This window comes from Aquarana catesbeiana, linkage group LG10, assembly GCF_042186555.1.
Source record: "Aquarana catesbeiana isolate 2022-GZ linkage group LG10, ASM4218655v1, whole genome shotgun sequence".
In the NCBI taxonomy this organism is placed as follows: Eukaryota; Metazoa; Chordata; class Amphibia; order Anura; family Ranidae; genus Aquarana; species Aquarana catesbeiana.
The window spans coordinates 173887539-173914147 of record NC_133333.1 but is presented as its reverse complement, the minus strand read 5'-3'; the positions used below and the strand labels follow the sequence as shown (position 1 = coordinate 173914147).

Genomic DNA, 26609 nt, shown 5'->3' with positions numbered 1-26609 from the left:
TCCGATCAGATGACCGTAGGATGGAAACTGGCAGCCAGTATTTTCCATCCAACAGCCCATAGAGTAGAGAAGGTTGTCTGCCTGCTTAGCAGGGATCAGCGGAGAGATCGCCTGCTGAGCGGGTGGATCCGCTGGCAGAGTCCAGTGGAGTGGATGGCCTAAGAGGAGATGTCAGCGGGTGTCAACAGACACATGTCCACTGACAGCTGCTGCTCCAAGATGGGCAATTGATAGTCCTATCGTGTCCCCCTGAAAAACTGACAGGTGGACCCAATCAGTCCGTCAGTGTGAGAGGGGGCCTAACTCTGAAATACTGCAACAGTTTGACTCAGCTGAGGTGCTAATAGTAAATATTATATTTGGAGTAGGCTTACCACTGACAAGCTTCCCTATTGGTCAGTGAGGCTAACTATGACAAGGGCCAGTTGATAAAGACACATGATATGGGCTGGTTCACTAGTGTACTTTCCTGCAGTAAAGCATACTATTTTAATTTTCACGGAGCTTATTTTTAAGCAAAAACACACTTCATTATGATTTGGCTAGTTTACCACTATGTGTTGTGTATTTTAAAGTCTTAAATAGGCAGCACTGTCTCTGTTAAGAAGGCAAAGCAAGCCCCTTCAAATGCATGACAAAATGCCCACAGAGCAAGTATCATGCTTTGTTTGTACACTTTTAGCACATCTGCACTACATAAACTGCATATACTTAAAAGTTTTTCCACCACTTTACACATCTAGCAAAACGAAAAAGAAAAAAAAAAAAAAAAGTTTCTTAAAAGTGCACACAGGTGAATATGAAAATGCATAGAGTACAACGCGTCTAAAGCACATGATATTGTATGAGCATAATTGCTCAGAAGTGCCGGATTTATGTGCACCTCTGGGTATCTGCACTTCATACCGGTTCATAACCTTTTGGTTTCTTTAAGGATACAGTAACTTTAATGGAATACTTTTCTGAGAGAAACATAATAGGCTACTATTGTTCAGACAAAAAAAGAACTTCCTGGTCATCAAGTTGACCCTCTAGCTTCATGATTTTGAAACACTAACCCAGTATGCAGACAAGGGCTTTTCTCTGCCTTTCCTGATCTGCATAATGTAGTAGTTTGTGGTCAGTAACTCAGGAAGTGTTGACTCCAAAGGGTCAACATACCATCCAGACAACTAGCGTGTTCAGGAGGAGATCAGCAGTGGCAGGCCTATAAACTTCTCTTAGGAGAGGTTTACTTTATATATAGCATAACAAGAAAAAACATTCTAGCATCAGTTTTGGCCCGGTCATTTCAAACACAGGCTTTATACAAAAATAAGCAATAAAATTATTTAAATTGAATAGTGTAGTTGTTACTTTTTTTGGCCGTGTATATTTCAATACTGATAATCTGGCACTTTGGATGTCAGCATACCTGTCATCCTTCATTTACCCTCCTCATAGATTATTTTTTGGCCCATGCAATTTCCAGTATAATACAAGTACCAGCATCACTAGTCACAACAACATTTATCATCTGAACAATATAGTATTTATTGTTGTGACAGTATCATTTTACCCAAGGTTCAGGGTAAGTAACTTATGCAAGAATGGTTTGGATTTTCCGGTGTGATTAATTATCACAGGTGCAATTCACTGCCACTGTCTATAAAAGTGAGAGTGCTAAATTTGACATATTGGTGAGAAAAAAATGTACTTGTGTACATATAGCTAAAAAAACATTGTATGCTAAATTTCCTGGCATAGAAACACATGAGAACTCAAATGGAACAGTTTTAAAAAGACAAAATCCAATGTGTCGCTGCACACAAGAAGGGCCAGACAACTATATACAGATACAAATGTTACACAGACAGCATTCATCTTCTATATAGGACAAAAACCAGGGATGATGTGTCATTTATTCAGCTGACAGATGGGTTGCTAATAGTTACCATACTTTTCTTAATAAATAATCTGTAAATGTCTCTGGAGCTTATAGGAACGATAAAACCTTACAGGAACACATTAGCCTTGAAATGGAATTTTGGCAAGCATGCTAAAACTGGAGCCTAAAACACAGACAACAGACCAGGGTACAATGTACAATAGTCATTCTTCCATAGAGAAAAGAAGCAATAGCAGGTTATTAGAAAGCTGCCCAGAGACCGGACAAGCTGCCTCTTTTATGAATCACTTACTCTGTTAAAGCGTTTGGCTTGAAACAGATGCCCATTCACTCGGTAGAGCTTCCTCCATCTTCTGGCCCCTCGACGGTAGATGGATTCTAGGAAGAAAAGAAACGTGTAAAGGAGAAGCATACTAAGCTAGCAGTGCCAGGCACAAAAACTGCAAGCTGCCTGCACAGAGGGGAAAAAACAATCCAGCTTGTTTTTTAATAATCAATGCTAGGCGCTGATGCTTGCAACATCATGGCTAGAGCTAAAGCAAAGCTTTTTCATGACAGGCTCCACATCAAGAGGCTTCTGCAACCGCTTTTTCCTTCGCACACCAGCCTCCTCCCATCATCGCATCCTCACATGACCACATGCTAGTTACCGACCTTTCTGAGAGACTTATTGATGGTGGATAAACAGGTGAAATGGGATGAGGCCAGGATTTTAAAGGCACAGAGCTTTCAATGGCTGGATTACAAGCCCCTCTTGTTGAACCCCAGGAAACTGCCATTTGTTATTTTGGAAACCCACTGAGCACTAATTTCTTAGGTACATAAACAGAATTCTTTATGAGCTAGCAAATCTAATTTTCTTCAAGCACTGGTTGGAAAAACAAGAATGACTGGTTGTCATTAGCAACACCGACATTTAAAGTAATTTACTGTACTTGTACAGCACTAACATAAAACAATTCCTGGTGTTAAGGAACTTATAATCTAATGATGTCACAAATACACCACAGGGCCAACTGAAATACCAATATTTATTTATTTTTAACTGTGTAAGGAAGCCTATGCAAATAGAGATTATACACAGAAACAATGCATAAAATGGCTATGGAAAGAACTGAGCCCAGGATGAAAAGAACAGAGTGCTAACTAAAGTGATACCACACTGTCTGATCTGTTGAACAACAGCTACAAAAAAACTGACAACAAACCGAGAGTCCACCCAAAACTGACTGTTCAGTTGTGGCTGCATTCTGCTTATGTCTAGATTCTTCGAGGATTCTTTCAGTTTTCAGATCTTGACTCTGCCACCCCCTGATGTAACGGTCTTTGTTGTGTAATGCAAAATCAACCCTTCAAACTGATTACATCTTTTAGGAATACACAGTAAAAAAAAAAAAAGGGGGGGGGGGACTAGAAAGCAAATGGTAAAACAAAGTTATCCACATTGACCAAGAAACAAGCAATTCATGGGCAGCAACTTTGGTTCCCATTTTTTTCTTTTTTTTTTTTAATGTGTTCATTGTGGCCTTTACTCTGTGTAAAACTCTTTAAAGCCAACCTTAAAACAGATACCAAACACAAATGCATTTATGTACTTGTGAAAATCATTCACTGTATTTGTAAAGACAGTTGGTATACAGTAAGTGTTTGAATTATTACATACGTGTTTAGCTACACAGCATGATTTGGAAGAGGAAAGGGCAGCACTCTCGGCCAGTTAAGCTTGTGTTGTTTAAAAGTATATGTAAACCCTCACCTTGTAAAACAACTCAAGCAGTTTAAAAATAGAAATGCAATTCAAAACATTTGTATACACAGATAAAAAGCATTATAAATACTGTTTTTGTTTTATGGTGATCACATGATCTCTGTTCTCAGCTGCATAAGGGGCTTAGAGAGGTGTGGGTGGAGAATACAGGGGGGCGTGTCAGTAGGAGGCAGAGAAAGAGCAGTACACTGATCTTCCCAGTGAAAAGCTGTGCAGGGGGTGTGTCAGCACAAGTCTTGGCTATTGGAGGACAGGCAGGCTGTACTCCTAGCACATCCAGAAAACGGACCATGCTGGGATGGATGTTTCCGTGATTGGTGTGGTTAGTCTGAAATAGCAAATAGCAGGGAGGCTGGCAGGATTGCCAGGTATTTAACACAAAGGAAGCAATGCAAAGAGAACAAGATACATTTTAACACAATTACAAGGTACAACAGACACGTATGAGGAACATGCATTGTTGGGGTAACATACACTATAAAAGAGTGTTGTCAGTCTTGACCTGTAAACATGCTTACAGTGTAGGAAAGCACAAGGGGTTATTCATCAACATGCTGCTGTTTCTCCTTTGTCTAATTAGCAGGATGAGGGAAGGTACTTGACCAGGTTGAACTGCTTTAACTGCACTGGAAGCGGGTGACCTTGACAGGTTGTCTGGCACCAGTCCCAGGATTACAAGACTGGCTGAACAAGTAACAAATCTTTCAGTGATTTAAACAGTTAACACATGTTCGTATTAAACTGTGCAAGTATGCAATATGATTGGCAAATACTCACTGCAATCCGGTGTGCATGTGAATGGCAGATATTGCTACAATGTTACCAAAGAGACTGCCCTGCTAGCATGACTACCCTGTGAGAATCATTACAATGGGATAGATATTGCCATGTTAGCAACACTGCCATGACTGTCCTCTGACTGACTGCATGCAGTGATTCAGACAGCATTGGAACCATTGACACCCAGGCAACTAGCTTTTTCAGGAGGAGTTAATGGCATCCAACTTAAAGTGGAAATTCAGTCATTTTTTTCATCTTTCCATCTATTAAATCTTCTGCCCTTGTTGTTTTAACTTTGGATAGTAAAACATTTTTTTTTTCTGCCAGTAAATACCTTATACAGCCCAGCCCAATTCCTGTTTCTTGTCGGTAAAAAGCCTAGGCTTATGACATCACGCACAGCTCTCACTCTCTTTGCCAGGAGGGGGGGGGGGAGTCATAAGCGGGCCAATGAGAGCTGCAGGGCTGCAGAGCTAGAGGTGTGCCTCTGTGTCTGTGTAAATCCAGGAAGCGAACAGGCAGCAACTTCAGCTGCCCACAGTTAAAATGGTTGAAGCCAGACTCCGTAGAGGGAGATTTCTGCAGCATATTTGGCAATACAGAATCATAGTATATATAAAATAATATGCAAAGTGGTTGGAGGGAAGCTTCAGAATGGCAAAGATGATTTTATTACAAATTATGTGAGCAGACTGCAGTTCCTCTTTAAAGTGGTCCTGTTCTTAAAGCATGGCCAATATGTTTCTTTCATTTTGAATAGAGTAAGAAAGAGATAAAATATCCAAGTTACATTTTTTGTCATCTGTGTCCTGTTGGGGATCATGACCTGTCTGAGAAGAGAAACAGGAAGAAAGACAAATCTCTACAAAGTGAGGGAAATTTCCCCACTTTGTAGGAAGTTCGCTGGAACATATGTTTCCTTCAAAAGTTCTCCCCTCACATACAGTACAAGGAAATTCAATAAATCACTTTTCTGCCAGTATGCCCCCAAAAACATGGCCTGCGGGAATTTAGGTACGGGTAACAATCAGCTACTTTTAGAATCTGTCTCTAAGGCTGCGATAGCTTATAAAAGAATTACCGCCAGTTCACAGATAAACAAATTGGCAGTTAAGACCAAATCAAAGTTGGTACAAAGTTGGAGTGTGTACATTAATTAACATGCTTGTGTTTTACATTTCCAGCATTGGTTGCCAAGACAAAGGCTGCCAGCATCCTAGCAACCAAAGAGGCAAGTCACACAACACTGAAAGTGGGCGGAGCCTAATGGGGAACTCTGAGAGACTAGGACCCCATTAGGTCTGCTTTGCCTATGATTGACAGCAGATGACAGTAGGTGAATCCATAGACACTATTCAGTTCAATAGCGACATTGGAATCCCCCCACCGTCATCCACTATCATCGGCAAGACGGACTTGATGGGGAACTAGTCTCAGGAGTTCCCCACCAGGCTCCGACCACCCCACAAATCATATTCACAGCTGCTGCCCTATTGGGTGGGTGGAGCCTGATGGGGAACACTAAGACTAGTTCCCAATCAGGTCTTCCTTGCCTGTAATTGAGAGCACATGGCAGTGGGCAGATTCCAAAGCTGCTATTTGACTGAATAGTGATTGTGTCTGCCCACTGCCTTCCATTGTCAGTGAAAAGTAAAGCGGACCAGATGGAGAACTAATCTCCCAGTTAACCATCAGACTTCGCTCACCTTTATTTTAAAACTCCTTGGCTATGTGCCGGTCAGTGTGGCCAGAGCAGTGGCCCAGGGAGGGAGTGCACAGTGTGTAAGGAGTATCCAGTATGGACACTTCTCTCTCTCAGTGCTGGCACCGACAGATTCATGTACCTGTCTCTGACCGGTACATGAATCGGACGCAAGCACTGTCACTTTCAGTCCTGCACTCTGACAGATTTCTAAAGGGTGTTTAGTACACCCCTTATGAAGTCCCCAGATTGTGTTTTAGTGGCAGCTTTAAAATGCTGGATTTCCCATCACATTCTGTCTTGAGAACAATGGTCATAAGGGGTAATAAATATGGTGAATCTTCCCAACGGAGACATAGCAATGAGGGTTTTTAATTTTTTCTCACATCAGCCAAAACGTTAAAAAAAAGAAGTTTGGGCTATACACTTTAAGTAGCATGATGCGCATGCTCTGAGAAGTAAAGAAAAAGCACACATTGATTGTTTAAGTGATATCTTTGGACCTGTTTTTCTCAACAGGCCCCATCTGGGCCACGGCTTCACAGTTTGTTAATCTGTGCCACCAGGTAGGTACCATTGGAGTGCTTTCCCTTCTGCCAAGCTGCAGCTTGACAGCTACTATTGTCACAGTCATTACAGAGCTGGTGCTAATTTTTATGTCCCACTGGAGGCTTCACTAGCCACTGCAGATCGGGATGCAGTAGCAGCGCCTAATGAATGAAATGCCATACCTTCCCTCAGGGGCATTCTGCATGGAAGCATTCTTGGAGCTGCTAGCAGCAGCAGCCAATTGGTAATGCAGAGTGCTGCTCAGGGGTGAAGCACTGAAAGATGGTGCGGTGGGATTACAAGTCGCCGAGTTGCTAGGCATTAAATTCACAGTGCTGCACGAGCTACTAGGGTTTACTGGCGAAAGGTATTGAAGGGGTGGATGCTTTTGAGTTGTGGTCTATATGTAAACGCATCATTTAAAATTCTAAATATCAGTAGAATATGCTGCTGCGTTGCATAATTTGCTCTTGTGATATATAAAATGCAGTTGTGGTACCCATGTCACACTTGACACACACGGGTCAGTTGTTGCCAATGACAGGATCTCTATGCTAGGAGACAAATGAAGCTATGTACCTACGTTTTTCTCTACATCATTCCCTTTGCTTGCCCAACCAGCAAGGTTTCAAGATTGCACCACTGATTGTGCAGCATCTTGAGAGTAGATGATAAAGCAGTAGAAGGTGAGTGTTTGATTTAGTAATCCAGTGTTCAGCAAGTTACTACCAGTGGCAGGATCACAAGCATGATGTGGGCCATAATGAAGGAGTATAAACTTTTTTTTTTTTACTGGAGGGGCATGAAGGTTTTGGAGATATTTTACTGGCTCCTGGTACCACTGATTTAGAGTATTTTGGAGGTATCATTTATTGCGTTCCCTAGTCCTATGTGCCTCTATACTCTTTCACTGTCAATCTGACATCAGTAACAGATTAGCCTATCAAAGATTGTTGTTGAAAGCTCAAAGGTCATTCTCCATCCCAGGACATTGTCTGTGACACCAAAGTCTTTTATAGTCTAATCGCCTTATAGCAGATAGTTTAAACTTTAACAGGTTTACATTAAGCTGAGTATATGATGAAAAATTGCATAAGCAATTATCTCTCAACGCTTGGGCCGGTATTGTTTAGCAAGGCTATGCATCACATTAGAGGACCAATAGACGGGCTTGGCATGTAGAAGGTGACAAGCCAAGTTCAACTTGTACAGGAAAAGTCAAAATATTACATAGAACAGAAGGGTTAGGCAGCAGTGTGTGTGTGTGTGGGGGGCACAAAAAAAAAGAAGAAAAAAAAAAAAAAAAAAAAAAAGAAGAGGGCAGGATCTGCAACCTATGCTGCTAAAGAAGTTCAGGACTCATATTTTAGGCATGTTATTTACTGGTAAAAGGCCCTCTTGTGTAGACACCCAAAAGCCCAGAGACTGCTACTGAGTGCCACCATCTTGGACTAAAAACTGTCACTCAGGGTGGCACTATAGCATTCACTCAGGCCCAGCTGCTACCAAAAAGGTTATGTAGAGAGGAGGGGTGGAGGAGTTGGGCCAGCACAGAGAGTAATTAAATACTTTCAGAAAATGGTGGTTGGGGGGTGTCTAGTGAAAAACAGTCACCATGCTTGGAGGTACATTTTAATTGCTTAGTTGAACAGAAATATCAGATGCTTCCAATGCATTTGGGGGGGGGTTGGGGGAGAGAATAGTACTTTCCCATCCTTGAGGGCTTGAGCAATATGTGACTTAATGGCCCTGTAGTCTCTTTTTCAGTAATGCATTTTTTACTGAGTTTCTTTGCCTTTCCCCCCATCATTTCCATTTGTTTGGAATGAACAGTGCACATTAGTTGCTGTCATGTGCACTATTCTATGCACACTACAAATCCCATGGTTTATAATTCCTAGTCATTCTCGAGGGCAAGCATAAGAGGGTGGCTACATTCCTACATAAAGTGGGATCGTGGAAAACTAACAGACACCCTCTAACAGGAAGTAAGGTCACAGCAGCAAAAAACAGCTGGAGAGCTGAAAGCAGAAAGCAACAGAAGGTACTTTTCTCATGGCTTTGAAAGTCCGCCTGCCAATTTTCCACACCTTGGATGTGGATGGCGGACAAGACCAGAACATGCAGTTTTATCCAAGTTAGAATTAAGTGTGCTTCTGATTGAGTGGTGCCTCCTCGAAAGGATGATGTAGGTCATAAGTGTGGCATTTTATGACTGGATTGTGGTCGGGTGGGCTAAGAACTGAGAGATCCAGCTTTGAAGGGACAGAAAATTTCCCCGAGTTTCAGGATGTTGAAGGGAGTAAAAAAAAATTGGAGATTACTTTGATGACCCAGTCCTCTGCACCGAAAAGCACCTGGGATTCTCCCCAGCCAGACAAGCTAGCATCTGTTGTGAGAGCTTTCTACCTCTATGGGAAAGAGGTATTTTAGGATTCCAGCGTTGGGTTGAAAAACCACCACATCAGGGAAAGCCTGGCTTTGCAGGTCAGATGTATGGGGTGGTCCAAGGACCAAGTTGGTTTGTTGCACATTACGAGAAAGCTGAGTTACAACAGTCTGTAGTGAAAGTGGGTGTACAGCACTGCCTCAAAAAAAGCTACCATTGGGCCTAGGTATGTATGCAGAGGGACAGAGGTTTGTCCCAGGGCAGGAAGATATGAGATAAGGCTGTGTCCATAGTCAGCCCCCAGGTATTCTAATTGATTAATTTGTTTCAGCAATGACTTCTGAAGGTTGAGAATCAACCCAAGTCTGTCTGCTGAACATTAACTGACAGAGTTAGTGAGGATTAAGGCTGAGCTCTGGCGTGTTCGCACACCCCATGTGCAGAGCCCGTCAGGAACCTAATCACAGGCAGTGAGACATTTCCCTATCTCTGCAGCCATGCATCAGGAAATGTCTCACTGCCTGTGATTAGCGCAGCGCCAACTTCCTGGCGGGCTCTGCACGTGGGGTGTGCGAACTCGCATGAACTCATCCTTAGTGAAGACTGGTCTTTTAACTGAAGACCATCCAGGTATTTCAGAACATGTATCCGGTGACAATGGGAAAGCGCTAGGACTGGGGCATGCACCTTGGTGAAAATCTGTGGATAGGCCAAAGAAAGGGGCATCAAATTGGTAATGCTGAGGACCCACAGCAAAACGCAGATAGCGTTGGTGAGGAAGGAAAAATGTCAACATGCAAGTAAGCATCCACAATGTTCAAGGAGGCCACAAGATCCCCAGTAAAGAGGTAGGCTGCTCTGCCCCAATTATATGTGTCTTTTCTGTGTTGCATTGAACTGCATCAGGTTTTTATTGTCTTGTAGTATGTTGACATCTGGGGCTTCTACAATTTGTTTACTCATGTGATTTGCTATCTCACTCCATCCTCCCCTCCTGTTTAGTGCTAGTTAGTTCACTCCTAACTAGATCATTCTTTTTTCCATGATCCCTCATGTTAATGTTAGCTATCCATAGAGACAGGGCTTTGGAAAGTCATTGTCCACTTACACTTCAAAAGACTAGAAAAGCATCCTCTTTACTGCAATTAGCTGAAGTAAAATTGCATTGGATTACATTTTTTAGAGTTAAGCTGCCTGTGGTTGGTGTCAAGTTACCAGTTAACCATACTGTCTAGACAGATTGGGTTTAAGATGTATGTCAATGCATAAAGCAGCACCTGAAACAGGACAGAGGCAATGACCGACTTGGCAGATTCCACGCAAAACTTTTGAACCTGCAGAAACAAGCTTAGCGTTTTCAGATCTAGAATGGGCCTAACGCCCCAATTTGAGATCTGAACCAGTAGAAGTCCTGAAAGTGTTCCTCGTTTGTGAATAGGGTAATGATTATATTTGTGGGGTAGGAGGCAAATTCATGAATTGAATGATGTTCGTGAGGGGACGCTCTGGATACCTTCACTGCCATTGTGCTTTTGCTAGGTGAACCTGTCCTTAATCTAGCCATTATTCTATATGTGCTCCAAGTCAGGATAGTCTCAAAATTAGCAAGTTATGACTGCAGTACACTGGGGTACCATGCTGTGACCTCTGCAGCTTACACATATATGCAAATGTGTGCAAACGAAACCCCTTGTTTTTAACGCGAACCATTAGGGTCAATTCAGTTTGTTGCAGGTTTGCTGGTAAGTGAGCTGGGAATTTTTGTGTGTTGTTTTTTGACCAATTTAGGAGCATGAAGAAGCCCCGGAAAGAACATTTTGCACCCACAAGTCTTAGGGTTTTAAGGAACAGAATGCTGACAGATGTTCCCCTACTCTAACAAGTGGGAGCGCCCTTCATTGTGAGGGGGGCTTAAAGCTAGGACTTGGCTGGTTTGGAGGTCCATGCTGCCGACAAAAATGTATTCCAAACTTTGAAGCTGAAGGCCTGAAAGGAACAAAAAGGAAATAACCCTGCATCTTCTTATCCCTTATGATCTCCTTGATGTACTTGTCAAAGCAGGGATTAAACAACTGTTCTGCCTCAAAGGGCAGCTGCTCGAGGTGCTTCTTGCATGGGAATTCCACCAACCAGCATCTGAGTCAAAGCATCCTCTGCATATGGACGGTGAGGAAACTCATCCTAGAAATCGTATGTGCCAGGCTGTTCAAGCAGCATCAGGAGCCGTCATCTGTCATGGGAGCAGTAGCCCCCCCCCCAGTTAGAATCACTCCGTAGGACACACTTAACCTCATGATCAACAAGTTGTATCAAAAACCGAGTACTGTAACAGTTGCCTCTGTACGAGTGGTCAGGGAATATATCATTACCTGTAGCTGCCCTCCTTCTTATAAACCAGTGTTTCTCAACGCCAGTCCTCAGGGTGTCCCAAAAAGTCATGTTTTCAGGCTTCCCATTATTTTGCACAGGTGACTTAATTAGTTTCACTGCCTTAGTAATTACCACAGCCATTTCATCTGAGGGAAATCCTGAAAACATGACCTGATGGGGCACCTTGAGGACTGGAGTTGATAAACACTACTATAAGCCAAGCTATCCTAGCCTACTGGTGGTTGGCTGCCCCCAGGAATGTCATGTTCACTGGCCAGGATGTACAGGAGGCTGAAAAAAGGAAGGGCAAAAAAATGCCTATGGTTGAAGGAGTGCAGTTTTTCTGCAAGGGAAGGATGGCTGAAACTGGTGTCTTGTCAGAACATAGTCAGTGGGATGTGGAGATGGATCAGTTCAACTGGCAGGTAGAGACATCAGGAAACAGGCAAAGGATTGGTCAAGGCAGTAGGCAGAAACGTCATCAGAGGCCCCACAAGGCTTGGCTGAGGAGTCAACTGATCTGGAAGCTGCAAAAAGAAGCCCAGGGACTATTGTGACGCCAGAATGCTTGATAGAAGAATGTGGAGGAAAAAACCTCCACATAAAAGCAGTAAGCTTCTCTCAGTAGAGACTAGATGTTCACCTAAAAACTGTAGCAAAAAAACTGAGGCTGATGTTCCTACAGCTTTTTCTTTTGCCAGTGTTCAATCACCTGAAGGTAGCTGCTTAAACAAAGGTTATGATTAAGATCCTGTGTCCGGTATACATGTGATATCAGCTATTTGTGCCAAAATAACAACTGTGTACTGAAATATATGGCACCAAATCTCTTGTGCCAGAATGATCAAGGACACAATTCAGAAGGCAAAACTAAAAATATTATTACATGGGTGATAACAGAATCCAAACTTCAGAGGCAGTGCTCAATTGGATTGTATTTTGTGTGAAAACTGTGATGTATATGCCAAGGTAAAGCTGGAAATACACAGGCAGGTAACCAGGAAATACATAGACCGAAGCCAAGCATTTAATCAACTTAAGCATACTGCTGTTTTTATAAATGGGTTGTTAATTCTTGTTGTTTGTGAATTCTTACATACTACAGATTTATTCGGTATTATAAGTAATGCTGAAAGTTTGGTAGTGTACATACGTAATATAGAATGCAATTTTTTTTCTAAAGGTTAATTTAATATAAGTCTGCTTTGCTACAACCTAAATTAGACGAACTATTTAACAACTGCCGATAGTGGTGCTTCATTTTACCAAAACATGCTATTTGCACACATTCCAATTCTGCAGCCAAGGAAAGAGTCATTAGATTGGTGTAACCCTAGATCCATATCCACTGTGAATATCAACATTATGTTAGTGAACCAAAGTTGGGCAAAGTGCCTGAATACTGAGCCAGGGAAATTACTTCAAAAGATCATGCAGGAAAATTGGGCGTAGAGAGAAACACCTTTAATCCAGCTAAGGCACTCATTTAAATTTATATTTTAGGGGCTGAAACACTTACAGTGCATTGTGGTAATATTCATGTTGTGGTGAGCTGCATCAGTAACAATGCTACATGTTAATTTTAGTCCGTTCTTGTGCATTTCCAACCCAATCAAAATAAATGGGCTGTCTTAACGAAACACACGCTATTGAGATAACACTCAAAAATGGCAAAGTGTGAATCCAGCCTAATCCTTTATGTGCTACGAAAATACTTTCCTATGTTTAACAGATCTGACAGCTTGTTTCCTTACCTCAGTATTAAAGACGAGTTATGTTATAAGCAGTTATATACCAACACTTTCATAAAGTTTAATAAATCTCTTCTTAAACCCTTTAGATTCACAATCTGAACAAACCCTGTGTGTGTGTCCTAAAGTGAACCTGTGCTTTAATATTGCAGGCCAAAGCAAAAGGATCACTATAATGAAATACAATGTAGATCCCAACTATGCCTGCCAACAGAAACCAGACAGAGCTCGCCACATGTTTACACTGAACCACCAATGTATCCTCATCAAGATTTTTTTTTGGGTAGGAGGGGATACTGGATAACAACTATATAATGAATAGTTTTTTTGCAATGAAATAACTGGAAAGCAGGGCCTGCCATCCAGCAACCATAGCACATTATTGAACTGACGAGAACGAATTCTGACAACACTCTGATGAGTGTTCTTTTTACTGCTTGAAAAGTGCAGTTACATTTATTGGAGAAAGCTGATCAGGTGACCAGTAACAGAGGGGAACATTTAAAACAGGGTCAGCAACCCACGGGCCGCAATCGGCCCGTCACTGTTAATTGTCTGGCCCATCAATGCCCGTGATTAATTCATGGGCACCCAGCCCGCCAACATGTTCGCTGTTGTGCTCTTCATTGGAAAGCAGCGAGCGGCTGGTATCTGCGGGCTGGAACCGCTTAACTTTTTACATTAAACATCAGGTGATTGGTTGCTAGGATCGCCCGGCAACCAATCACCAACCTGTTGATGTAAAAAGTTAAGCAGCTCCCGCTCCCATCCAGCCCTGTGACACCAGCCGCTCTGCTCTACACCTGTGTAAGGTAGGAGAGTTCTACCAACACAGTGTGTGTTATTGTGTCCATGGGGTCGGGGGCAGAGGACACTACAGTGAGGGGGGTGCAAGGACAAAGGACACTGCTTTGGGGGGCACAGGAAACTTGCTATGGGGGAAGGGGCAGAGGACACTATGGGAGTGATGTGAAGGGGGACAGGGAACATTGCAATGGGGGGGCCCTATTAAGGGCCCAATCACCCCTGGGGGTCCCTAATAGGACAGGACCCCTTCTCCCCTGAGGACAGGGACCCCATCACCCCTGGGGACATGGACCCTTTCTCACTTGTGGACGGGGCCCCCAGCTCCCCTAGGGATGAGGCCCCCAGCTCCCCTTGGGACAGGAACCCCATCTTCAGACCATGCTGGGCTGGAGTCAGCACACCCTTGGGTGCCAGGATGGGGGAGGGGGTAGCAAAATCCAAATCCCCAGCCACATGATCGCTCAGTGTAAACTGGCGTATTAGTGAAGCCCCTTAAAGCGAGGTAAACCTGTACTGTTATTATTACTATGTTAGGATTATTATCTTCATTCATTAGCAGGTGAATACGGACCTCCATGCATTCACATACATTGAATCCAGCCCTTGAGTGGAAAAAGGTTGTTGACCCCAATTTAAGAGAACCCAGAAATGGACAGTAACCACGCACTTGGAAGGGCTGTCTAAAGGACTATGTCTTGGTGTACAGGGACATGAATGGACTTGACATCTATATGGGGAAACTCTGGATTTTGTTGAGATAATTAGTCTCGGAAGAAGAGCAGAGACTAGGACACCGCAGGATTGATTTAATGTCGACTCCTTTGTTGCAAAAACTGCTGGGAGACATTGGCCGGTTCAATAAAAACCGACCGACATTCGGCCCCGTGTGTATGTCAGTTGGGGGGCTCCTGTCCGACAAGCATGCTGGAAAATCAGCAGCTGACTGGCTCCCAATCAGCGCTGTCAGCCAATGGCTGAGTGCGCTGATCTGAGTGTTCTGGAAGGGGATTGTCCCCCTGTCAGAACAGCTCAGCAGGTTTGACTGGAGCGGTCAATTTTATTTTGTTCAACCCGCTGGGTTGAGTGAAAAAAAACCTGTTAGTGTGTTCCAAGCTTAACACCTTTGCAATCATAGACCTGGAACAAATAAGTCGCAACTCTTCAGATAAGCAAGATAAGCATGTAGAAAGAAAAGTCAGAGCTGCTAATCAGCACACTTGTTTCAGCTTAGAGATGCAAACTGCTAAAGCCACTTGATTAGATCTCAGCCTCAATACTTTCTCAGTACAGGGTTCCTTTACAAGAGGCACAGCACTTTGCCTATTCAGGGAAAAGTGACTGCAGCCCCCCCAGGCAATGCATTTACGCTCCCTTGCTGCATTCCTGCTGCGGGAGCACACACTGGGTAAGCTTTGGATAGTGTTCAAGCTCATCTGGATGGATGATGTCACTGCCCCTTCCCACATAATACGATCTGATTCTGGCCATTCTCAGCTCAGACCCAAGTATTTCCACATGCTCCCACATAACTGGAAACCTTGCTCTATTAGAGATTTGGGAAAAGGGGTTCAGACAGAGCAGGGAGACAGGGAGGGTGTGCTGATTGGCAACTATAACATGCTGTGGGTGTTGGCTATTTGCAGACACTGTCACTCTTCCCTGAATGGGCAAAGTGTTAGCATCTCTTTAAGCAAAATGTGTAAAGACTAAAAGGAGGTATCCAGTATATTTCTCTGTCTTGTGTGGGAACACTTACTGTGAGATAGACTTAACATTTCAGTGGAGAAATGACCATGAAAATAATTTATTATGAAGAATGATTAAAGGTATTTACACACAGCACAGCAGTAAAAAAGAAAAAAAAATACATATGAATCTCAAAAGCTTCCGGACTTTTGCCTAAAATGCCAAAACAAAACTAGATGCAAGTGAATGTAAAAGTACTTGTGTGGGAGACATTGTCAAAAATATTTGATATATTATTGCAAAAAGCAACAACTAAGAGAAAAAAGCAGTAATCCTTAGCAACTAATCAGAATTAATAATTTACTGATCTGGTTAAAGTAACCTGAAATCCTATTTGTTGCTAGACGCTTCCTTCATTTTGCAGTTATTAAATAGGTCTCTGTCTTCCAGTAAACACACTAGCCAGTTAGAGTGAAAAAGATTACTTCTGTCCACATCCCTTAAATTGAATCACTATGTTACAAATTGATATTGCTGAGATTGGAAGTCTGGGTGAGACAGCAGTCACCAATAACATAATACCAAATGACAACCTTCACAGAAAAAGTCAGATTTGACCAAAGGCTATATATGGAGCCAGAGGTGTAGAGATGAAGGTATTTGCCCCTGGACATCTCAAGACACCAAGGACATTTATATTTACTGAAGAGCTGCACTTGTAACACAAGCTAAAAATGTTACATAAAAAAAAAAAAAAAATTAACCTTCAGGACAAGCTGCAATTCTATGCAGCAAGCCAAAACTAATAACCAGAATTATTTTAGTGGTTTACCGTGTTTTAGGGTAAACTATTAGGGCCCAGTCACACTTTGCCAGACCCAACAAAAAAGTACAAACAGCAGCACACTACAACATACAGTAGTGTGTTCCATGCACATTAACATTGGAGCTGCGTTTCTTTGTATATATATATATAGATATATATATATATATAGATATATATATATATATATAGAGAGAGATATATATAATAAAAATGTTATATATACACACACACACACACACACACACACTATACATACAGTACATATACACACTATATTGCCAAAAGTATTGGGACGCCTGCCTTTACACCCAAACTAGCTCATCCATGTCTGTATGTACCTTGCTTTCTGCACTGGTGCGCAGTCATGTTGGAACAGGAAGGGGCCATCCTCAAAGTGTTGTACACAGAAATGGTGCCGCGCTCCTACGTGATCCAAAATCAATATTCCTGTTTCTTTAAATCAACCTCACCATCATGAGATATATGGTTGATCTCAAATTATATATATACATACATTGTGACAGTGGCGGTGCATCCATAAGGGCGCCCAGGCGCTGCCCCCCTAGCTTCAATAGATAGATTCATGCATTGCATGAATCTATCTATGTAAAATAGGAAGAACCGCGCTAACACAAAAACATATAAGCAGCAGCATATAGTGCGATCACACCAAAATCTAGAGTCCTGTAAAAAGCTGCGCTAAAATTATTAAAAGTTCATATAAATGACATCAAGGGGATTTCTCCAAGTCCTTATTTCAAAGTGAAAACACCACCACCGTGCACTTCTAAGCAGTAGTGACAATCCACCCTAGTAGTAGAGCCTGCTTACCAGATGGCAAGCATAAAAGGGCAAGTGGCTTTAGCCTAGCCAAGGCCTTTTAGCTTGCTGACGCTCCCGGTGTTCCTATGGGGGGTAAATCTCCAGGCTCCCTTAGGTTATCCTCATGTCGCCATTCAACACGAAAAACCCGGATGACTGGTGGGATGTCTGTGTTCCAGATCTTCTGAATCTTCATCAGAAGATCTGGAACACAGACATCCCACCAGTCATCCGGGTTTTTCGTGTTGAATGGCGACATGAGGATAACCTAAGGGAGCCTGGAGATTTACCCCCCATAGGAACACCGGGAGCGTCAGCAAGCTAAAAGGCCTTGGCTAGGCTAAAGCCACTTGCCCTTTTATGCTTGCCATCTGGTAAGCAGGCTCTACTACTAGGGTGGATTGTCACTACTGCTTAGAAGTGCACGGTGGTGGTGTTTTCACTTTGAAATAAGGACTTGGAGAAATCCCCTTGATGTCATTTATATGAACTTTTAATAATTTTAGCGCAGCTTTTTACAGGACTCTATGAATCTATCTATGGTTGCCACTGCCACTCCCTATTCAGGCGCCCAGCCCCTTTTCAGACACTGGGCGCCTGAATTACAGCGGCTGGAAGCATTTTTGAAGCACCTGATTAGAGCCATAGGCTCTAATAGGCGTCAAGAAAGGTGACCTGCGAGTACCATGCTAGGCGCTCGCAGGTCACTCAGCTGTGTTAGAAAAGCGAATGAATATTCGCTTTCCTAACACTAAACTGCCTCTCCACCAATCAGGTGCTCGGATCTGTTACCCGCCACCTGATTGGCTGAAACGACAGGCGCTGTGATTGGATGCCTATCATGCGTCCAATTATAGCAGAGGACGGGAAGAGAGGATGGGAGAAGACATCGAGGAGCTGTCCCACCAAGACAGGGCAAGTGCAGACGGCAGACACAGTGGCAGCGTTTGATGGGGCACAGTGGCAGCGTTTGATGGGGCACAGTGGCAGCGTTTGATGGGGCACAGTGGCAGCGTTTGATGGGGCACAGTGGCAGCATTCGATGGGGCACAGTGGCAGCGTTCGATGGGGCACAGTGGCAGCGTTCGATGGGGCACAGTGGCGGCAACTGATGGGCACAGTGGTGGCAACTGATGGGCACAGTGGCGGCGACTGATGGGCACAGTGACGGCGACTGATGGGCACAGTGACGGCGACTGATGGTACAGTGAGGCTGCAACTGATGAGTTTTTTTTTCAGAATTTTTTCGTTTGTTCGCGCCCCCCAAAAAATTTTGGGCACCAGCCACCACTGCATTGTGACATTGTGATTAAATAGTCTTTAAAATGTCCTTTGGTGTATATATTACACCATCAATTCCAGCAGTATCATGACAGTTGTACGTATATGTCAACGTGCATCAACATAGTTAGTATCCACCTCTGTGTAATTCAATATTCAGCATGCAAAGGTGACTAACCTCTCAAGTGCTGTGCCCTCACCTGGGGGATAAGACCACATAAAGGCCTATATGTGCTATATCCCACTCCTGGGATCAGTTGTGATAGTCCTCTCCTTATGTGTACCTCTGGATATGGATCCTCTTTTCAGGGAAGAAAATTCTCAACATAGTATTTATCCTTTTAAATTAAATGGTTTTTATTTCAAAGACATCTATAGTAAAAAAAAACACTCACATTTCTCGGTGCTGTGACTGCTAAAGACTGTAAACTGTATAAAAACAATTTCCTAAAAGCCACAGGGTACTATCCACCATAGTATTTGTCACAATCTTCTTGTGGTGCGTGCCAAGGTGTGAAGTCAGACTGGCCCCTCACCTACGTGTTGCGCCACAGGGTCACATGGCTTCCTCAGGGGATAATCCTCCCCAAAAAGTTGGGAGCATGAAATTGTCCAAAATGGCTTGACCTGCTGACGCCTTTAAGGGTTTGTAAACCTTAATTTTTTTTTTTTTTTTTTTTAATAAAAACAACAAACATGCCCATACTTACCTGCTCTGTGCAATTATTTTGCACAGAGCAGGCACCGATAAGGTGGCACCAATGAGATGGTACTGACGATGGGCACTGATAGGCGGCACTGATATGCAGCACTGATGGGCACTCATGGGTGGCACTGATAAGCGACACTGAAAGGCTGCACTGATGGGTACTTAAGGGTGGCACTGATGGACACTGGTAGGCGGAACTGATGGGTGGCACTGATAGGCATCAAGCTGGCATCACTGATGGTACTGGGGATGGGCACTGATTGGCAGCTGCCTGGGCACTGATTGGCATTTCCCTGGTGGTCTAGGGTGGCATACCTGGTGGTCCAGTGTGGTTGCCATCCCTCATCAGCGCAGCCTCCCCTCGGATGCCAACCCAGGATGCAGCCAGGACCACCAGGGATGGTAACCACACTGGACCACCAGGTGTGATGGAAATATTGGATATCATATTTATATCAATGAGATTCAAGTGGACCATTGCAAGGACTCCAATTTAAACTGCCTTGCCTCATAGGATGTGTATGTGTATGTATGTATGTATGTATATATATAGATATATATATATATCTATATATATAGATATATATATCTACGTGTATATGTGGGTATCTATATATATTTCATATATGGGAATATGTTTCTTAATATAACAAAGCTCACCTTAAGGAATGTAGTTACCTTGATTTGAACCCGAGAAGCCCTAGAGGTGTTGATTAGATCAAAGAGTATTGGCAGACTTTAAGGCATTCATTCTTCAGGGGGCCATTAACATGCTTCCAATACACTGATGGGAATCAGGGAAGGTCCCCTAGGTGGTAATCAACTCACCAGGGGCCATTAACATACTACGGTCGGGACTGTTTGGGCTGGGAGATCAAAGGAGATTGTTCATTAATTCATAGACTGGTAGGCACCGAGGGGGTCGCACTATAACAGCAATGTCCGAGCATGAATTTTGAGACATCTCTTTCATTTGTGGCATCTTCTGATTGGTGGAGAATGCATATAAAAGGAAGTGGGCTAAATGGTTACAGGCAGTCCAGCCCGAGAACATCTGAGGGACATGCTGTCAGTGTAAAGTATCTATGTCTATCTTTCTTTCTAACCTTTTTTTTAATCCTAGGATTTATCTTATAACTTTGTATATCTTGTATATGTCCATTGAAAACAATTATGAGTTTATGCCTGAATTAACTTAGAATTAACTTTGCAGCCTAGAGCCAACACTATAGAGATATATGATAAATTCTAATCATTCTAACCTTCTTTTTCTGTGTAAATAAATGTAATTTTTATTTTTTTTCCCTGTTATCACTCGTTTTTATTTTTATATAGACAAAGGTTTAATCACTTATATTTGTATCGTTAATCGTTTAAGTGAGGTATAGATATTTCCGTAACAAATGGTGCCCGTCGTGTGAGGAAGCTTCACGTTTGAGTGATTTTGCGGGTGGAGGACAAGTCTAACTCCAGAAACAGTAAGCATTTTTATGTCTTTGTATGTCTGTCTCCCCTGTATGAACACCCAAACTAGCAAGCTTCTTTGAACATTGTTTATCTATATTACCTTTTGTCTGTACTAATACTTTGATGAGACTGATATGAACAGTATAAGTGAAATAAAATTGTACTGAGAGTGTATGAGAAGGCATCCTGCTCGGTTGGGCCAACACTGCAGGAGGGTGTCTGCGTGAATGATAAGGGGTTCTGATTGGACGTTTGAAGGCAGTGGAAAGAAGTAGGATCTGGGCCTTTCTGCCAACAAGCGCTTCTGGTTGACCCTTGCATGAGTCTAGGTCAAGACGCTTCCCGGTCTTTGAGATCGAATTGCACCTGTGGGCCTAGTACACACTGAATGATCTTCGATGTATGTATCTATCTTTCTGTGTAAACTACTAACTGGGGATCGTAAGCTTTGTGATTAGATCTGTAATGTTGTAACTCCTACAAATCGTATTGCAATTAGGTGTGCATCAGTTAACTACCTCCTGTACTACAAGCACGCATTAGTAATAACCTTTCGTTAAGCATTTCTTTTAGAGTACTTCAGAAAAGTCCACGGGGGAGATTAAACTCTTATAGTTTGGAAAATCTCCAGGCTATTTCTTTTTGAAGGACTATAGTCAGAACAGGGAAACTAATGACCCCAAGGGAAGAGATGATAGATAGATATGGACCTTGGGTTGTCAAAGGCAACCTGTAAAAAGGTTGGGGAATCAGTTCAAGGTCCGGAGTCCGTAAAGGATGGGTAATCGAATCGCTTCAAAGAGGGCGTCTAACCGTGGGGAACCATACCACTTGACCCCGAGGGAAGAGATGATAGATAAATATGGACCTTGGGTTGTGAAATATTTGCAAGATTGGGATAGTTGGACTGGGAAAAAGTATTCTAAAAGAGGTACTTTTAAGCCGAACGCTTGGGAAGCCCTGTGGTACAATCACCGCGGGAAGATGACACGAACAAATGAAAGAGATGCGTGGAGCGCGTGGATGGTAGAATCCATGCATAGAACTGATGATGTGAATATTTTTACGGTGGGAGTTAAGGAGAAAAAACACCAGATGATGCTGCGGAGTAGGGACAAGCAGGGACAGCCACTAGAGCCACATCCCCAGAGTAGTGACAGCGATGAACAGGGGGATGATGAGGAATGGCCAGGATTGGGGCCTCATACAGTCGCCCGGTCCTTGTTGGCCAGATACTCAGAAAGTGATAGGAATTGTCATCTATCAACAGATGAAAAAAAGGGGAAGCTACAACTTGCTGCCAAGTTTAACACCCCAGTTAAAACCCCCAATGAATCACAGAAAAACTCTTCCTGTGAAGCATTGAAACCACAGGAAGGAGATAGCACAGCAAACCAGGGGGAGGGAATGCTGGAATCAGGGGAGAAAAGTCTCCCCAGTTCCAGAGACCAGATACCATCAAAAGGGAAACTTTCTTCCCCTCGGACGGAAGACCCTCCCGAATATAGTAATCCCCCATTTACGGGCTGCGAGCCAGCCTTCTCCCCTAAACGGCAGTTAACTAGCAACCCTGCTGCTGTAAGCAATACTGGCAGTTCTGCTACAGAGTACACAGCCTATGTACCTTTATACCCCCAAGTAACTAGCATCCCACAGCAAGGACCTGTGTGGTGTCACTCTGATGGTGAAAGGATATCACCCAATGTGGGCACACTGGTGTACCATGGGACTGTTAATGCCACCCTTCAGGGCACTTTGCAGTTGGATAAAGTGCCCCCACCTGGCAGAAACAATCTTCCACAGTCTTATTGGGATTCTGTGACAGAATCCCAAAAGACCAATCCACAACTGATATCTTTTTCAGATGACTTATCTGTCTATCCTGTAAGAGAACAGGTGGTTTATGACAACAGTGGGAGATCCACGGGAAAGATGACACATCACGTGCCGTGGACTCCCTCTGAGATGAAAGGATTTCTGAGTGTTATCCCCCATCCAAGGACAGATCCCATTAAATTTGCCAAAGAGCTTCTGGACATCCAGGCAAGCTACAATGCAAACTGGGGTGATATGCTTCAAATAATGAAGAGGGTTTGTGAAGAAGGGGACTTGGATGAAATTCTTAGTAAAACCAATATTCCAAGAACCCTGTATGTGGACTCCAGCCATCAAGGAGATATACTCACTAAACAATTAGCACAGTTGATTAAAACAGTCTACCCTCCCCAGTCTTGGACCAAGGTGTCAGGAGTGATCCAAGGTCCAAAGGAAGATTGTATGACATACTACAATCACTTTAAACAAGCCGTGGAATCAGCTGGTGAGGACATTACTAACAGTGCCCTATCACCCGTATTGATACATAGCTTCATGACCGGGTTGAGAGGAAACATCAGAGAAAAATTGATGACTGCAAATCCAGACTGGAGAGATAAACCCCTCTCCTCTTTGTTGTCACTTGCAACTGCGATTGAAAGCAATATAGCAGATTGGGAGTCACAGAAACCTCAAAGGATCTGCATTGTCACTGATCAGTTGAACAGTGCAGATCTCGGCCAAACACCAAAAGGGAAACCAGTTTGCTTCAACTGCCACAGACCCGGACACTTCAAGAAGGAGTGTACAGCTCCAAGACAGAGTAGGCCACCACGACATGGAGAGGAAATGGCCATGCTGGCATTAAGGGAGGAAAGTTTCCAGTCAGAAGGGATACTTTCTGTCCCGCTTACGGGAGAGGATGTGGAATTAAATTTCACTGAAAGAAGCTGTAGTAAGAGCACGGGAAAAACACCGCAAATCTTTGTGGCCAGGTGGTTAGCTAATCAGTATGAACATTTGAAAGTGCAGATTACATCCCTGAAAGAAGCGCTAGAAATAACCAAAGGTACCATCCGTACTTTAGAAGCTTCTATGTTAAATTCTGAGGCTACCCACCAGCAATTAGTACTAGAAAACAAAAGATTACAGGAAGACGTTCATCAGTTGGGAAAGAGACTGAAGGATGTAGAAGGTGGGGCGAAACCATTATCTGTCAGCTTCCAGGAGCCGTTGGATCAGTTTTTAGATAGAGAAGATAACAAGGTAACTTATTTGGGTAGGTCTGAATTCAGGGGGACGTCCTCCACACCTAGGGTATGTATCAACAAGAATAAATCCCAGGAAGGTAAGGGCTCTTTAAAAATTGCCCCTATATTTTGTAAGCCGCAGGTAAAAGCTACGAGTGCAGAAAAGTCCATCCCACAGTCATCTAAAACAAAGCCCTTTGTTAAGAGATGTTGTACCACTTTAAATAAGATAAAATGCCACTTATGCGGATTACTGGGTCACATTGCGAGATTCTGTCTATCCAGTTCCAGTCAAAAAGTCGGTAAGCATAATCCATATAGGACCACAAGACGTGAGTTTGAAGTGTACTCTGCACGCTTCGCCACATGGCCTAGAGGTAGGAAGTATGGACCACCTGAGTCAGGGGTCCCATTCCAAACTCATGAGAAGGGGCTAATGAAATGGGATGGATCTCTGAAAGAATTTCAACCTTACCAAACAGATGTTATGGGTTTAAGAAGAAGTACAGGGTATTACAGGAAACATGCTGATATGTGTGATGTCTAGAGTTCATCTATAACCTAGCCATTTGTGTGTGTGTGTGTGGAATATGCAATATATTTTGTGTTGTGTGACGTTTGTTCTCAGCTGCTGACAGCCCACCCAAATGACCCCCCTTCTTTCTCACCAGGTCTGTGAAAAGGTGCAGCGAACTGTATTGACATGCAAATGACCTGAGCCAAGATAATTATCTGTACTAGTGAATTGAAAGATACATGTACTAAAATGACTTTGTTTTTCAGGAAAACAGTACTGGAGATGTTCTTTATGGTGAGGTATTATGATCGGTTGACAAATGGTACTGCTGAAAGGTTTTTTACAGATTGCTAATTTTTTTCAACCATGGTGAATAAATTTTTTTTTTTGAATTATTGGTATACCATAAAACAAAAAATCCACGTGGTATTAATGTGTATTAAGTAATACATATTAATGATAAGTTGAGCTCAACAATTTTTTGGTATCTTAAAAAAAAAAAAAAGTGCACTGTTTATGTAATGTAATGTAATGTATATTTGTGTTTCATATGCTAATGTATTGTTACAGGTATATAACCATTGGATTATTTTGTTTCTAGGAGGAAAATTGAATATTTATTACTAAATTTTATTGGTGTTTTATTTTTCAGATTCGATAATTGGGTTTCCTGGCTTTAAAGGGTCGGCTCGTGTACCCACTACTGTTCAGTGATCCCGGCGCCTCAGTGCTGCAAGGGATATTTCTTTGCCCTTTGGTCAGTTGTGTTTGGTAGCAGAAGTTCCTCGAGTTGGATACACATTATGCAATTTTTGTTTTCCAATTTCCTTCAGATTTACCTTCAGATGTGTAGTATGAGGGCCTGCCTGATGGCATACAAGTTGATAGTGTATAGTTTTGGGAGAGCCTGGAGAAGAGTTGGGCAGGGAGATTGTGTAAGATATTGCACTCTGTGTTCTGGATGGAGAGGTCATTGCTGGGAAGGAAGCACCTGGGTATTATTTGGGACATAGACGAGTTTGTTTCTGTGTCCTAAGGAATACCGATGTAACGTTAGTCAGGGAACTAGAGGGTTCTTTGAACCTAACCATAGGTAGAGGTGCATTGTATACCCTGGGCATGGTCTCTGAAATCCAGGCATAGGGATGGAGTTGTGTGGGCATGCTGTATTCTCCTCAGGGGATACCCATAGGTGTCCTTCCTGTCCTAGACTCCTTGCGTACCTTAACTAGTGGTCTGTGTCCTGCATGACAGGTAGACCAGTGCCCCATAAGGTGTGCAACCTCTATGAAGACAAGTGTACCTGGTGGCAGGTGGTTTTCAATCCGGGTATTCTGACTATTTCCCATCCTTAGGAAAGAGAGGCTTAATGGAGACTGTCTTTGGAGCTGGAGGTGGGGCACTGGGTACCTTAAAACACTATGGAGCTGGAGCTATTCAGGATCACATTGGGGGGGGTCTTGTGCTACATATCAGGGAAGGGGTTAGGAAAGCCAACTTGCTCTGTCCAGCATCACTTTGCAGGGACAGACAGGTGGGGGTAGTATCCAGGTTGCCTATGAGTCGTAATAGATTGGTGGATGACTCAGTTCCAGGATCGTCAAAAATCTTACTTGCACTGTTCTCATCCCTAATGGCAGGGATGGAACATTGTGCAGATATCACGGTCAGTCTGGATACTATCCTATCAGACTCTACTGGATTACACCCCGGAGTCCATCTTGTTCTGATGGTTTGAGTCTGGACAGCCTCAGATGACTGGTACTGATGAGTGCTAGAGGAAGGTAGGGGTTGTGCTATTGGAAAAGGCAACAATGCTGGCACAAGGGGGGGTCATGTCTAATGGATGCCGGGGTAGTGTCCCAACTGGTCCTAAACAAAGTTAAAACTACTTGAGACTGGAGACCAGGGTACTGGTGCTAGTATCACATGTCTAATGATGCACTGTTTTCAGCATCAGGTTAAATGGTACTCAGCAGGGTACACTACCTCGGGGAGTCTATAGTACACCTCCTCTGGCCCGTGGCATAGATATAGCAGGAACACCGGGTTGTACTCCGATCACCCCTGAAGAAAGGTTTTATAGCAAACCTGACATCCCCTTACACCTACAGAAACTTCCTCTGGGATTTGGGGCTGAGTTAAAAGCTTGGCTGATGGATTTCGGACAACAGGATGAAATATTAAATGTACTAGGAGATGCTGAAAAACAAGCCACCATACGACTCACCC

At 43.1% G+C, this 26609-nt stretch overlaps 1 protein-coding gene across 3 annotated transcripts in view; it reads right to left on the bottom strand.

Annotated features, from left to right (window-relative positions):
• PRKCZ (protein kinase C zeta) overlaps positions 1–26609 on the bottom strand; it is a 608643-nt gene that overhangs the window by 222083 nt on the left and 359951 nt on the right. For all 3 annotated transcript variants that reach the window (XM_073602984.1, XM_073602983.1, XM_073602985.1), the window contains one exon: positions 2181–2266. In XM_073602984.1, coding sequence (XP_073459085.1) covers positions 2181–2266 — 86 coding nt within the window. The remainder of the gene's footprint in view (positions 1–2180; positions 2267–26609) is intronic.